General features: G+C 42.7%; 1 protein-coding gene across 4 annotated transcripts in view; it reads left to right on the forward strand.

Annotated features, from left to right (window-relative positions):
• The window catches only part of phactr2 (phosphatase and actin regulator 2), a 33010-nt gene that overhangs the window by 14561 nt on the left and 5557 nt on the right, over positions 1-12892 (forward strand). For 3 of the 4 annotated variants that reach the window (XM_076973902.1, XM_076973904.1, XM_076973903.1), the window contains exons 2-11: positions 834-1001; positions 1490-1564; positions 1904-2044; positions 2964-3194; positions 4532-5015; positions 5623-5756; positions 6459-6615; positions 7036-7091; positions 8832-8893; positions 9426-9563. In XM_076973902.1, coding sequence (XP_076830017.1) covers positions 834-1001; positions 1490-1564; positions 1904-2044; positions 2964-3194; positions 4532-5015; positions 5623-5756; positions 6459-6615; positions 7036-7091; positions 8832-8893; positions 9426-9563 — 1646 coding nt within the window. The remainder of the gene's footprint in view (positions 1-833; positions 1002-1489; positions 1565-1903; positions 2045-2963; positions 3195-4531; positions 5016-5622; positions 5757-6458; positions 6616-7035; positions 7092-8831; positions 8894-9425; positions 9564-12892) is intronic. The other variant, XM_076973905.1, reaches the window with a different exon arrangement.

The following is a 12892-nucleotide window of genomic DNA, read 5'->3' on the forward strand; positions in this document are numbered from 1 at the left end:
CTGACGGTCAGTGGGAATATGTCTTATTAAGGTGTGGTTGCTTTCTTCCCATGAGGGTGACAGCAGTTACTGACTCATCTCTTGCTAAGAGTAAAAAAAAAGCCCTTTAAAAATGCACTGGGCTTTAAAGACTTCTTGGGCAGTTTTATAACTGGAGAACTGGAAACGAAAGCCTCAATAAAAGCACAATAAATTGAGTGCTGTGACAGTCAGGATGGCGAGCACATGAGGCTGCAGTGCTTCTCAACTTGCAGAACAGCAAGTGAATCACCTTCCTGCTTTATTTGCTTTATATGTCACTTAATGCTTAGCAGACTGTGCTTGTTGAAAATGATGGTAAGCAAAGATATTGGAAGAATCAAACAGTTCAGGCCTTGAGTAAATATCACCCTCTTCTCATTGTGTGTATGTGTTTTTGCTTATGTTTTGATTTTTGTTGTTGTTGTATTTTAAGTGCTGAAGTGCAACAGTAAATGGAGGTCCTATCACCTTGAGTGTAATCTGAGGAAAAGCCTCTTTCTGCCTTTTATCACGTTTGGCCAAATGGATCCAAGATGATGAATAAAAATGGATCCAAGTTAAGATCCATTGTGTCAGTAATTTGACATCAGTTTGGTGAGAAATGTTTGAAATGGTGAAACTGGCCAATATTTTACTATAATGGTATAGCTCAGATGCTGCAGTTTTTATTTCTATTTTTGTCATTTATATTGCTGTGTTAGTATGTTGCAACCTGAAGTCCCAGCTCCCAACAAAAGCACAGTACTCTAGTAGGTATCTCATGTCCTCCATGGTGTTTGCTAATGTGTCTTGTGGGCATGGCGTGTTTGCAGTGGAGGGCCTGGAGAAATCTGCCCTAGCCAACTGTGATGTGGTCGTGGGCGGCTCGCAGGCGCCCCAGCTGAAGGGGAAGGGCAAGCTGTCCTCTCTGGGCAAAATCTTCAAACCCTGGAAATGGCGTAAGAAAAGAACCAGTGATAAGTTCCAGGACCTCTCTAAAGGTAAACTTATACCTCCTCGTCTTCAGTGACTCAGCATAAAGATGCTATTTTGATGATGTGTTATGCAAACATATTGCTCCCCCAATTACTTAAATTAATGTTTCGTCAGCTGTGTGGAAATTAAGGTATGGTTTATGTAACTGCCAAATTGAAGTACTTTTATCATTACCTTATTTATATGAGATTATTACCATTTTCACCTGCAGTGCTGTAAATCTCAGCTCTGCGAAACCAGTAGCTTTTTATTATGTAGCATCATGCAATCTCACACCTCCGCTACCTATATTTTATCGCCCAATCTGACAGTGAGGTGCGTTTTACAATCTCATGTGCGATTTACAACGCACATTGATCATAAAATATATCACACCATGCTGTGGTCGTCTGCTGCCTTTAATTACAACGAATGTGACCCTCCCAATGGTTATAGGTGAGCAACTGCAGCTTCTGTTTAATGATTAAGCGTTCTCTCCCCTTTGCTCTTCTAGTCTTGGAGAGGAAAATTTCAACGAGACAAACTCGTGAAGAACTCATCAGGAAGGGGGTTCTCATTCCAGATCAAGGTGATGCCTCCAGAGGACGCAGCATTCACGCATGTGCAGCTGTTAATGTGCACTTTGCTCGTGTTTTAACGAGAGCGACTTCTGCACATTATTATGTTTTTTTATGTAGACCAGAAAAGAAGGAAGCTGTTCTTGGCTGGCTGAAACTGCAATTGACAGAGCAAAAAATGTAGTTTGGCATTTCTGTAATTTGCAGCTTTATTGTAATAATGAAAGCAAAATTATACTATTATCTTTCACCATGTTGAGATGTCACCCCTGCGGCTCTTAGTAAAGTCTGTATCTGATCTCTCTGGTGTCCTCCACAGTGAAACGATCATGTTGTCTGCCATTTTCTAGAGGACCAAGTGAGCACAGAGACCTTGAATGGACATGCAGTTCCCAGTGGAGTTACTGAAGAGGTCAAAGTGGACATCGAGTCAGCAGACACCCCTGCAGATGAGAGGCCCAACCTGCCGACAGATGCTGGTGACGTGGAAGGTAACGTATTTTTAGAGCGCCTGTGTGCGTGGCTGTCTATGTCTGACTTTGGATATGTGTGATTTGGTGGTTCCTCCCAGCCAGGCATTTTCAAGGACTTGCAGTTAGAGCAGTTTATGGGAGCCTTGCAGTTGAGCTGACTTTGCTTGATGTCCAAGCTGGAGATGCGAGTTACTGATTAAAATCATCCAGGACCAGATGATCCTCCAAGGATCGAGAACATCCAGCTTCCTGGGAATATGCTGCTCATGCTTTTTGTCATGGCTCTCATCTCCAGTGTTCTCACACTGCTGCCGCTGCTGGATCTGCAGGGTCGTTCTCGCACGCCACTGCTGCATAACGCATTCGCTCAAAGCTTATGTGTCCAGCCAAGGAGAAACATCTATTCAGAAAGAACAGATGTGCCCACAAGAACTTGACATCACTACAGTATCAACTGAGTGATGCATCAAGACCATTTGCTAAAACAATTTGACAGAAATGGAACCTTCCAGTAATTCTTTTTTTCCTCTCTTATCCTGGTCATCGTGGGCTCAGAGTCGCCTCTCTTCTGGCATCAAAGCCTGGGTTTTTCCTTTGGGTAGGGGAAAGAGAGTTAGTGCTATCGGTCCACTGTGGCTTTTTTTTTGCTGTTACCTTGAACTCTAGATAGAGGAAGGTTCACTCTTTTGTTCTGTTCATGCTAGTCAAAGCCCCCACCCCTGGAAATGCAAAGGCTTTTTGTTTCTATCCACTTACAGTCAGCAGGGGATTAAATCATACCCCACATTCCAGCTATGCTGACTCACCCAAATTTGCGAGGCATGATTGCAGTCAACATCATTAGCCATCCTCCTCGAGTTCTCTGTTTGTCTGTCTGTCTGTCTGAGGATCTGACTATTTTCGGTTGCTATTGAGCTAGAATGCTGTGCTCCCATAGAGAAGAAGGAAAACGTTCCCAGCCTCCAGGGCAGGGAGCCTGGAGCTCAGAGGACCCATGCTCAAAAGCAGCTGACTGCATCTACCAAGCCCCTGAGTGGGGGAGCAGGAGCGGGCCCTGGGGGCAGGAAGGAAGGCAAGGCAGGTGGTAAAAAAATGCCAAAGGGCACCGCTAAGCAGGCCTCTGCTCCTCCGCCCAAACAAAACCCCCGAAACACAGCCCGTGGGCCTGGTGAGTATGAGGGTTGGACGTTGTGAAGGGGCGTGATGTTTGCATGCCTGATGGATGTGCCGTGCATGGTGGACTCCTGCTTCTCTCTGGACGTGATCCTCAGCACTGTACTGTCCTGTTGCTCCCTACAGGTGTCATCCAGTAACACTCACGAGGTTTTAAAGGTGTCGTCTTAGGTGGCTGATGCATAGCTACATGTTAATCAGCGGAAGTTCTTCAAAGCCACTACCTTTATAAAAGCTCAAATTAGATCCATATGATACCCACCTTAGGGTGGGTTACCTCAACAGCTCACTGGAGTTTGACGGCTATTTTGCTAAAAGCGGAAATGATGAAATGTATATTGAAGCATTCTTGGCAGATGAACTCTATCACAACTTCCCTATTAACGCTTGTGAGTCCTGTTACATGCTTGGATTGTTTTTGGGTCCAGCCCTGTACAGCCCTAATTTTCAAGAATACTTTCATCTGGTGTCTCGTGTGGGTGCCTCTGATTCTGGGTTACGTGCCCACTGTTCTGTGTTGTTCTTTCTGACATGAAGTGTGATGCTAATGAATGCCGACCTTGTGCTGCCCATGTTTTGCATGTTGTTTTGCTTGAGCCGTGTAGACTGCATGTATGTGGTATGTGGTACGTGGCGGCACTCTGCAGTCCTTCCTGGCCTTTCCTTCTCCGTTCTCTCTGGTGCTGTGTAACGCTGGTGGTCTGACGATATTCTACATTTGTTGACGTTTATACTATGTTAGAAAAATCTCTGAACTGTATAAACCTGATTTGGAGAATTTTTTTCTTTTACACTGTAAACACTGAGTGACTTACATTTTAGCTTACTTGGTACATGGTACTTTCTCCTTGTAGTCTCTCTAAAAAGAATTCTGTTTTTCTGAGATCTCTGAAATGTGAAAGAGAATCTCTGAGTTGTGATCCTTAAGTTATATTTATGTATTATTTATTGCAAGCTGTATTGTTTTGGAGAAATCACTGTGGATGTAAATGGGTAATGTCTGTTAACTATGCCAACTAAGCCATGGCACAAATTGTGAATGACAGCACAAATGGATCCTTTCTGGAGACTACACTAACATAAAGCTGTGGAGGCTCTTTAGCTAACTCCAATCATAAATTTCATGATCTCAGATGTCAAATAAATAGTTTATTATTGTTTTATAGACAGTATGTTTGTTTTATGACCTTTCTATATTTATTTATGGCTGTCATGTAGCTGACTTTAACCTACCCAATCACTATCAGGGCCAAGACAGAGAAGCCTGTCGCTCAATGAGGTTTTCAGGACTAAAACAAAGCTCTGCTCTCATTCAGTGCCATTTCCTCACAGCTAAATCCTCCAATCCGAAGAAAACTGCTGGCACGTCAAAGAGTTCATCTCACGCCCCTGGACAGGCCTCAGCAACGTGTGTGAAGGACCCCAAAGACAGTGTGTCAGAGTTGGCTCCAGATGAAAACAGGCCTGGAAAGAAAGCCAGCTGTTCCAGGTCCCCCCAGCCTCCAGCCAAAGCTCCATGTGAGACCCAGAGCCCAGCGGGGGGAAGCACGTCCACAAAGGACCAAGGGAACGGGGCTCCAGCCTGTGGGGCAGACTCGAAGACGCTTAAGGAGACGACTCGGGTTCACAAAGACGCCGGAAAGGAGTCCGAACACCGTGAAGAGCCTGACCGGAGCCAGCCACCTGTAAACAGGGCTGTGGAGGAGACGTCCTTCACGACAACCTCCAGCAGAAGCTCCTCGGACAGCCCAGGAGAGCGTTTGAGAACAGAGGAGGAGACCAAGAAGGAGAAGGGTGCAGCAAACGGTGACCAACAGTAAGTACAGGCGTGGTTTGAGCTGCTCTGTGGTTGAGTGCTAACCGACACTTCCTGTTTATGTGCTGAATGTTGCTGATGACAGGAAAACATTCTGGAAATGTTTTTCCTGAAAACAAAATGTTTAGATTTTCTAACCAATACTTTTGATTCAGTGTGCTGTGGATAGTGAGTGTTTAAACATCCACACATTTAGCTGTGATACATTATCCATGTATCTCAGCTTAAAGTGGCACGAAGGGCACTGTGGCATGGCTCACTGAGGTTTACGAGTGTGGCATTGTTGTATATGATCTCACTTCCTGTCGAGTAACTTTGAACTCTGTTCATAATGAAAATCCTTACATGCCCAGTACACATGATAACTGGTACACTGGCACAGGGCTACTTTGTGCTAAAGTTTGCCAACCGGTGTTTGACACTTCCTAATGGCAAACGTACCATGATGATGCTTAAGGGAGTTGCTGAACTTTAAACATGTCGATTAAAAACTGAACTGAAAATGGAGGGGTTGTGAGCAGCCTGTGAGTGAACCTATTTGCAGATGGCCTTGCCGTTAAGAGGCCATCTTGACTAAGGAATCTCTCGTGTGGCCAATCTGTTCCAGGGCTGAAAGAGGCACAGACGTGACCATCATTCCCGACGCAGCGCAAGACGCACAGGCCAACGACTCTGACTCGGATGGGCCTGTACTCTACAGAGATGAGGATGAGGATGATGAAGAGGATGAGTATACTTCCAGTATGTGTTTTCTTGAGTTACATGGCCTTAAGAAAGTTAGCAGTCATCACGGTGTAGTCCTCTTGATCAACTGATCAACTTGGAACTAGCCTTGTTTTGCTACCATACTACATGAAAGTATGTGATACTGTGTGATAATAAGATCAAACATACTAGTTCTAATGAACAACGCACAGTATAACACAGAGCACAGAAATAATGGTTACAGTTCCTCCTTGATCATGAATGCTTAAACAATGGCTTGCTTGCAGAGAAGTGGCTAATTTAATGTAGAAGTGCCAGACATTGGAGGCCTGTAATGTTACTCGTGTAAAAAATCTAGCATGGTGCTATTGTTGCAAGGTTATTATCTTGCCATAATCCTCCTGCCATCCCCTATTACATATTCAAGCAAAGAAATGCAATGCCAAAATCTAAACTTTAAGCATGTATGTGTTTGATATGTTTGTCAGGAGCGTCGGTGTTCTTTGGCGTCTTGATATTTCTGTTGGCTTGACTTTGCCTCTGAGCTTTGTTGTACAGATCAATCTCTCTCTCTCTCTCTCTCTCTCTCTCTCTCTCTCTCTCTCTCTCTCTCTCTCTCTCTTCTGTCTGTCTCCATCTCTCCCTTTCTTCATTTTCTCTCACCTTCATTTTCTGTGATTTTAATGGTGGCACAAGGGAAGTGCCATAAAGTGATTAGAGAGATTTTTGCTTCCACAGGTTCCCTTGCCAATAAAATCCGTCGCAGGGACACGCTTGCCATCAAACTTGGCAACAGGCCCAGCAAGAAGGAGCTGGAGGAGAAGAACATTCTTCCTCGGACGTCGGAGACGGAGCGGCAGGAACTGCGACAGCAGATCGGATGCAAGCTGGTGAGGTAAGGTCGCGCTAGCGTCTGCACGTCCACCTTCCTTCCTGTTTCATCCCTCTCTTGTTTGTAATGCCATTAAAGTGCAATTGGTCAAACCATTCATATTTACAAACTCGCTGATGGGGATCGCTGTGGTTTTCTTTTTTGTGTTGAATTTTAATAACACACGTTGGACTGCAGTGGCATTGAAAGGAAAAGATACCATAATGTTTAATGACCATGCAGGCTGCTGGTGAACTCTGAACAGATCATTTTGACCTTTCCTGATTGTGGCTGTCTAATTAAGTCATAAAACATTTTCTGGTAACTTTTCTTTGAGTCCTCTGTGTTTATGGGCAGTTCCTTTAAAAATCTATAGGCTGTACATGTTGGGTGATTATCATTACTACTGTGATCACCTCACTGTTTGCACCCCCTCCCTCCCAGACGCCTGAGTCAGAGGCCCACCACAGAAGAGCTGGAACAGAGAAACATTCTGAAACGTGAGTAGCGTGTCTCTCTCATCTCGGCATGGCGGGGGTGTGTTCACGTTAACTCAGTCCCCGTGACTTGGGTGTTTCTTTGTGATCAGTGAACCCTCAAGATTGACTTCCGCTTCACCTCAGCTGCCTACAAACTCCAGAATCTTTTGGCTAGTTTCCACTGTAGTAATATATATTTCTTTGGTGCAATGTAATGATGTGGAGTTAGTTTTGATTAGATTCAGTCGGGGTGTACCGATATTGTACCGTTCGACATTGACTAGGAGAAGAAACACGTTTCTGTTCACAAACAGCTCATCTGTTTGCCAAGACTCACACATGGCAAACAAGCAGAACAGGACTACCTAATGAGAGAAATGTGTGATGATGACTGAAAACTACTAAATAAATACACACACACACACACACACACACACACACACACAGGCTGCTATATGCAAGGACCTCAATGAGTTCAAAAGCAAAGAGATGGAAGTTCATGAGGAAAGTAAACAATTCACAGGGTGAGTCACCTTCTTCACACTCACACACACACACACACACACATACACACACACACACACACTCAGCAGTTTGAAACAACACATTAAGCATTGAATACTGTAAATCTAAACTAAGGAATGTTTAGGGAGAGGAATGGAATCATGGGAGGTGTCACTGTGTCTTCTCTGCTCACGCTGTCTCTTGTCTATGACCCACCGCCATGTTAAACACCCATTCACATTCACTTCAGCTTTTAATATTGTATGTGTGAAGTCTTACTGATTCTGTAGAGCTCAAGATATATTACTACACAGAGTGGAGATTACAGAGTAGCATATTGTGGTGCAAATCTTAACTGAATAAAACAAAATCATGAACTGTCTCACATCAAGTCTTTTATTAATAAGAGTCTGAAGGGAGTTCTGATCATTTATGTATTCAGTTTTTTAGACACTGAATTTAAATCACTACACCATTAGTACTGAATATTGTTCTATGGACTGTGGACAGTTGTTCTCAAATCTGCATGGTGTTACTGTGCAATTTTTTTCTTCCTTAACCCATTCGGACCCGTCCTCCTCCTGTATGATTGGATCCATAGCATAACTCTGGGCCTTTTCCACCACTAACATGAAAAGACAAAGACTTTCACACAGTGACGCATATGGTGCCCGTCTGTGTGTCTGTTTTATAGGCATACACCATTGTCAAGAGCCTCAGTGCGCTTGGGGGTGAGTTGCTGTGTGACGTGGATTCAATAGTAGAAGAGAGTGGTGATTAGTGAGGGCAGCAGGTGGTTTAGGTAGGAATTAAACACCACAATGAGGACCGTCATACAGGCTGCATAGGAACCACTCACTAGCTTCTAAAGAAGTCCACTAAAGGATTCTTTTTTCTAAGCAGAAAATTTGCTATAAATGGCAAAGCGGTTGTGGGCAAATGCTGTTTGACCAGCAGACCAGCATCCAGGGAACTGGTGACCACCCAGTCCACATCTTCCCTTAGTCCGTATATATTTTGGCAAGAAGAATTTGTGCAGTTCTGCATTTTCAGGAGTAATGTTCCACAAACCTGTTCTAGCTCTGTAAGCCAGTCGGGAATAAAGAGGTTTCTCGCTGCAGGCTCTTCGAAAAAGAGTCGGTTGTGCGCGGGTATACGCTCTCCCTGTACAGCGGGTTTTGGTCTGAGCTGTGTAGGGTTGTGTCTATGTCCTTTGAAACATATAACAGTTGCTGCTCTTCTGTTCTGTCACTGCAGAAAAGAATGAGGAGGAGGAGCAAGAGGCCAAGCAAGAAATTAAAAGGCGGCTTTCGAGAAAGGTATGACTCAAACATTCAGAACTCTCCACGGTCTGCCTTTATCTGATCCAACTTCTATTCTTAGACTGAGCTTTAAAAACTTAAAGCATATGCTAAAAAAATCTTTAACTTCAGCAATTTAAGTATTTGTCAGTGTTGTCATCCTATGCAGGCTAGCATAAGGCACTGTAATGAATCCTTCCTGATGAGAGGCCCATTATCCAGAAGCATCAGTGTTAGGGTCATCTTAAATGAGAGTGTGTGCAGTCTAATAATCATTACAGCGTCTAACAGTTACCTGTGTGTTACCATGTTGTTGGAAAAGTTGGCTCAGATCATGCAGAGCCAAAAAAGAATCTGTAGTGTGTTGCGCCATCTACTGGATGTAAAGTGCGAGTTTAAAGCTATGTGGCTCATTTTTATTAACAAGAGCCAGGATTTGGCCTTTATGTTAACTGGCAAACCAGGTGCCCTTAAAGATCCACTACTTACACACAGTGGAATGTTCCACGACCTCATATGGTGTCTAAAACATTTTTCCTTTTGTCTTCAGCTGAGTGTACGGCCAACGGTCGCTGAGTTGGTGGCACGGCGGATCCTGCGATTCAACGAGTATGTGGAGGTGACCGATGCGAAAGACTACGACCGCCGTGCTGACAAGCCCTGGACCAGACTCACCCCTGCTGACAAAGTAGGCCACCCTCTAACATCACCTGTTTCACCAGTGTTCCTTTAATGAACAACCAAGGGAGTCGTGGTGCAAATGTAACCCAGAGAAGCTGCAAAAACCCACTTGTTAGAGGAGAAGCAGAGACTGTTCTTCTGAGAAAGAGTCGTCTCAGCTGCGACCTGCAGGAGAGGAAAAACTACAGCCAACCTGCAGCCTGTTTTATGAGACGATGGGGACAAGTTGTAAATTACACATGAATTTGGAATCTGTAGTTTAGATTGAGTTTAGAGTCTTTCAACTACCAAGTTTTGCTGAGGTCCCACCTGGTATTAGCAGGAGATATATTGTCTCTGATCTATTTACAGTTTTTTGCAGTTGCTAAGACAGAATTTCTGAAACTGTGTCTCTTTTGTCGAAACTTAACACACAGAAGCCAATGCTACACACACAACAGGCAAAACATCTCACACTTTTGGAAAAAGCATGTTGAGTATGTTGTGTAGAGTGTTGAGAAAGGTGATGATGTGAGCAGTGTTGTAAGGACCAAAAGTAGCATGATGATGGACAACACCATTGTGGCAAATGGCTGCACACATTGTGATGTTCCCACCACGCTGCAGGGACACTGACTATGGCACTGTGTCCTATGACGTTTCTTCCTCTGCATCTTGTTTTGGCAAGGTTGAAGCTTCATCAGTATAAAGGAACTTGTGTTCCACTGCTGCAACATCTAGCTCCATTACTCTCTGAAACCAAACATTACAGTATTACAGTACTGTATTTGACCGAATGAAATGGGCATATATCATACTCAACATTGTGTGGCACAGGACACTGGAGTAAAGTATAAGTAAGAGGATAGCAGAGCATACTTGCACATATTCATAGTGCAGTTCCTTCACACTGTCAGAGTTGCGCTGAAATGGTTCCCTGTATAGCTGCTTCATATGCACTTGATGTCTTCTCAGGAGTCGGCCCAGTGCAGATAGGCTCACTGATTGAATGTTGCTGAAAGTGATGTTGTCAGTAATGATGTGCTGTTGTAGTTGTCGTAAAGGTATACTGTTGTTTGATATGACAATGTTCACGATGGCCTCCATGGACAACCAAAGTGGCCTGGATCTCATCCGTGATGGTTGTTTGTGTTCTTCCTCTTCCTTGTCCTCTTCCTCGTCCTCTACCTCTTTGTGAAGTATTAGCCTCCATTGTTGTGCAAACCAAGATTTGCAACTTGTGGCCTCTTTATAGGGATCAAGTTCTGATAACAATTTGTAAAAATGAGCTAGAAGTGTTGTAACGTGTGAGAACTGTGTACGGTATTTTGGTTAGGTGAGTGTAGCAGTTGTGTGGCAGTGTTTTCTAAAACAAACACATGGTTTTCAGTTTTGAATGTTGTGTCTTATGTGAAGAACTGTGTTTAAAGTTTTGCAAAAAGTGTGTTTTAGCATTTCTAAATGAGTGTAAGGCAGAGAATGTGCTTAAGGTTTGGCACACCGGTAAATAGATAGGCTACATGGGTTAGTTGTTTCAGAAATTGAGCTATAAGGACCACTTTTTGTGTCTTAGCAATTGCAAAAAACGGTAATAGCTGGTTTACTGGTATTATTTGAGGTTCTGGTGCCACCTGCTGGCCATTAAAGTTAAAGTTTGTTTTTGAATGCAAAAAAAATGGTAAGATTGTGTTTACAGTTTTTCTCAGTCTATTTGGTACATTTCTCACATCATGGTTTACATTGGCATCACAAAAAGTGTATTTATCAAAACAGTTAAACAGTTAGTGCAAACAGCTAAACTCAATGAAATACCTGCAAAAGCAGATACTTCACTCAAAATTCTTTATTTTTGCCTCAAAAGCATTTTTAGGTCAGGCACTTTGTCAGTGCCATCAGAGTATCTAGTCTGTGTGCCATTGCCTATGAACAAGCCAGTCAAAATACTTAGTCATGTTGTCAGTGCAACTACAAATCACAGTCAGTGTAGATTGTATATTCTTAAGCTTTTGATTTCAAGAATGCTGCACATTCTGTGGTATATCAAATACATGTTACACACATACAAACGTACATGGAACACAAAGTTACACATCACTGTTTGACTGTATTGTTCGCACTGCAATTTATTGACAAAAACAAATCTGATTGAAATTCAGAAAAGACAGACAACTGACTGGAAAAACTGCAAAATTTGAAACTTATTCTACACATTCAAAACAACCTGAGCACATACAGGCTCCTCTTGTTGTGTGAAAATGGAACCTCTGCTACCCCTATGAGCTAGTCTTGATATCCTATATGGTATAAGAATGCAAAAATGCAAAAAAGAATTGAATAACATGTCAGAATTTATGTCAATGTGCAGCATTACAGCAGAGAGCACATTTCTGAATTACATACATGTTTTCTCTATGAAATGTTTGAACGATTGAAAACACAGTTGATCTTCCAATATTCGGCTGCACCCAGTGACCAGCTTCAGCCATTGTAAGACCATGACTTGCATGTAAAACATGGTCCACAAATGTTGCCCTTATTTCACTGTTTTGTCCCCTCAGCCTTACACCACACAGACTTACCCCTCTACACCACACAGTCTAACCCCTCTTCTTGGCTGTTCATCCTGTACATGGCCTTGTCTTTCCATTATGAGTCTTTGTGATACTGCAGTGTTTAGCGTCTATAAATGTTTGCCAATTACAGTAAAGGTTCATGAGACGCACCTCTGACCTATGGTTGAGACCATTGATTGATCTAAACTTTCACAAATTTCCTTTCTTACTGTAACTGAATACTCAAATTAGGATAAATTACCAATATGTAACAAAAAATAAACTAAATAAATAAATGTAAAATGATACCTTAGAGATTATGACATGTTCAGCACTTTTGCACATAATGACCCAGGCGATGACCTAAATACTAAATGTTTTGGAGGGTAAGACAATTCAACAAACAATCCGTACAACACATTTTGATAAACATGACATAAGCAACTGATAATGTAAAAAACAACAGACAATTGTCGATGTCCATTTGCAAAATGTACAAAAGCATTTTGCAAAATGTTAAACACAATGAGAAATGCAATTATGATGTGCACAAGTGACACGGAGATGTGGAGATTGAATGAACAATTTTGAGAATTTCAATTCTGATCTGAGAAATGAACCAAATCGACTGAGAAAAACTGTAATATAGTTGTTAATTGTTGGTCTGTCATAACCAGAACATTGAAAATACCAGAGTAATGGATCCAAGATCTGTTAGACAGTGTGGAAAGAAGCTTGCATTTTGTCTTATCAGACATCTGTGAATGAACTCATCATTTGGTCTGATTTGCTAGACATGTCCTAG

Source organism: Brachyhypopomus gauderio, chromosome 15 (assembly GCF_052324685.1).
Source record: "Brachyhypopomus gauderio isolate BG-103 chromosome 15, BGAUD_0.2, whole genome shotgun sequence".
Taxonomy (NCBI): domain Eukaryota; kingdom Metazoa; phylum Chordata; class Actinopteri; order Gymnotiformes; family Hypopomidae; genus Brachyhypopomus; species Brachyhypopomus gauderio.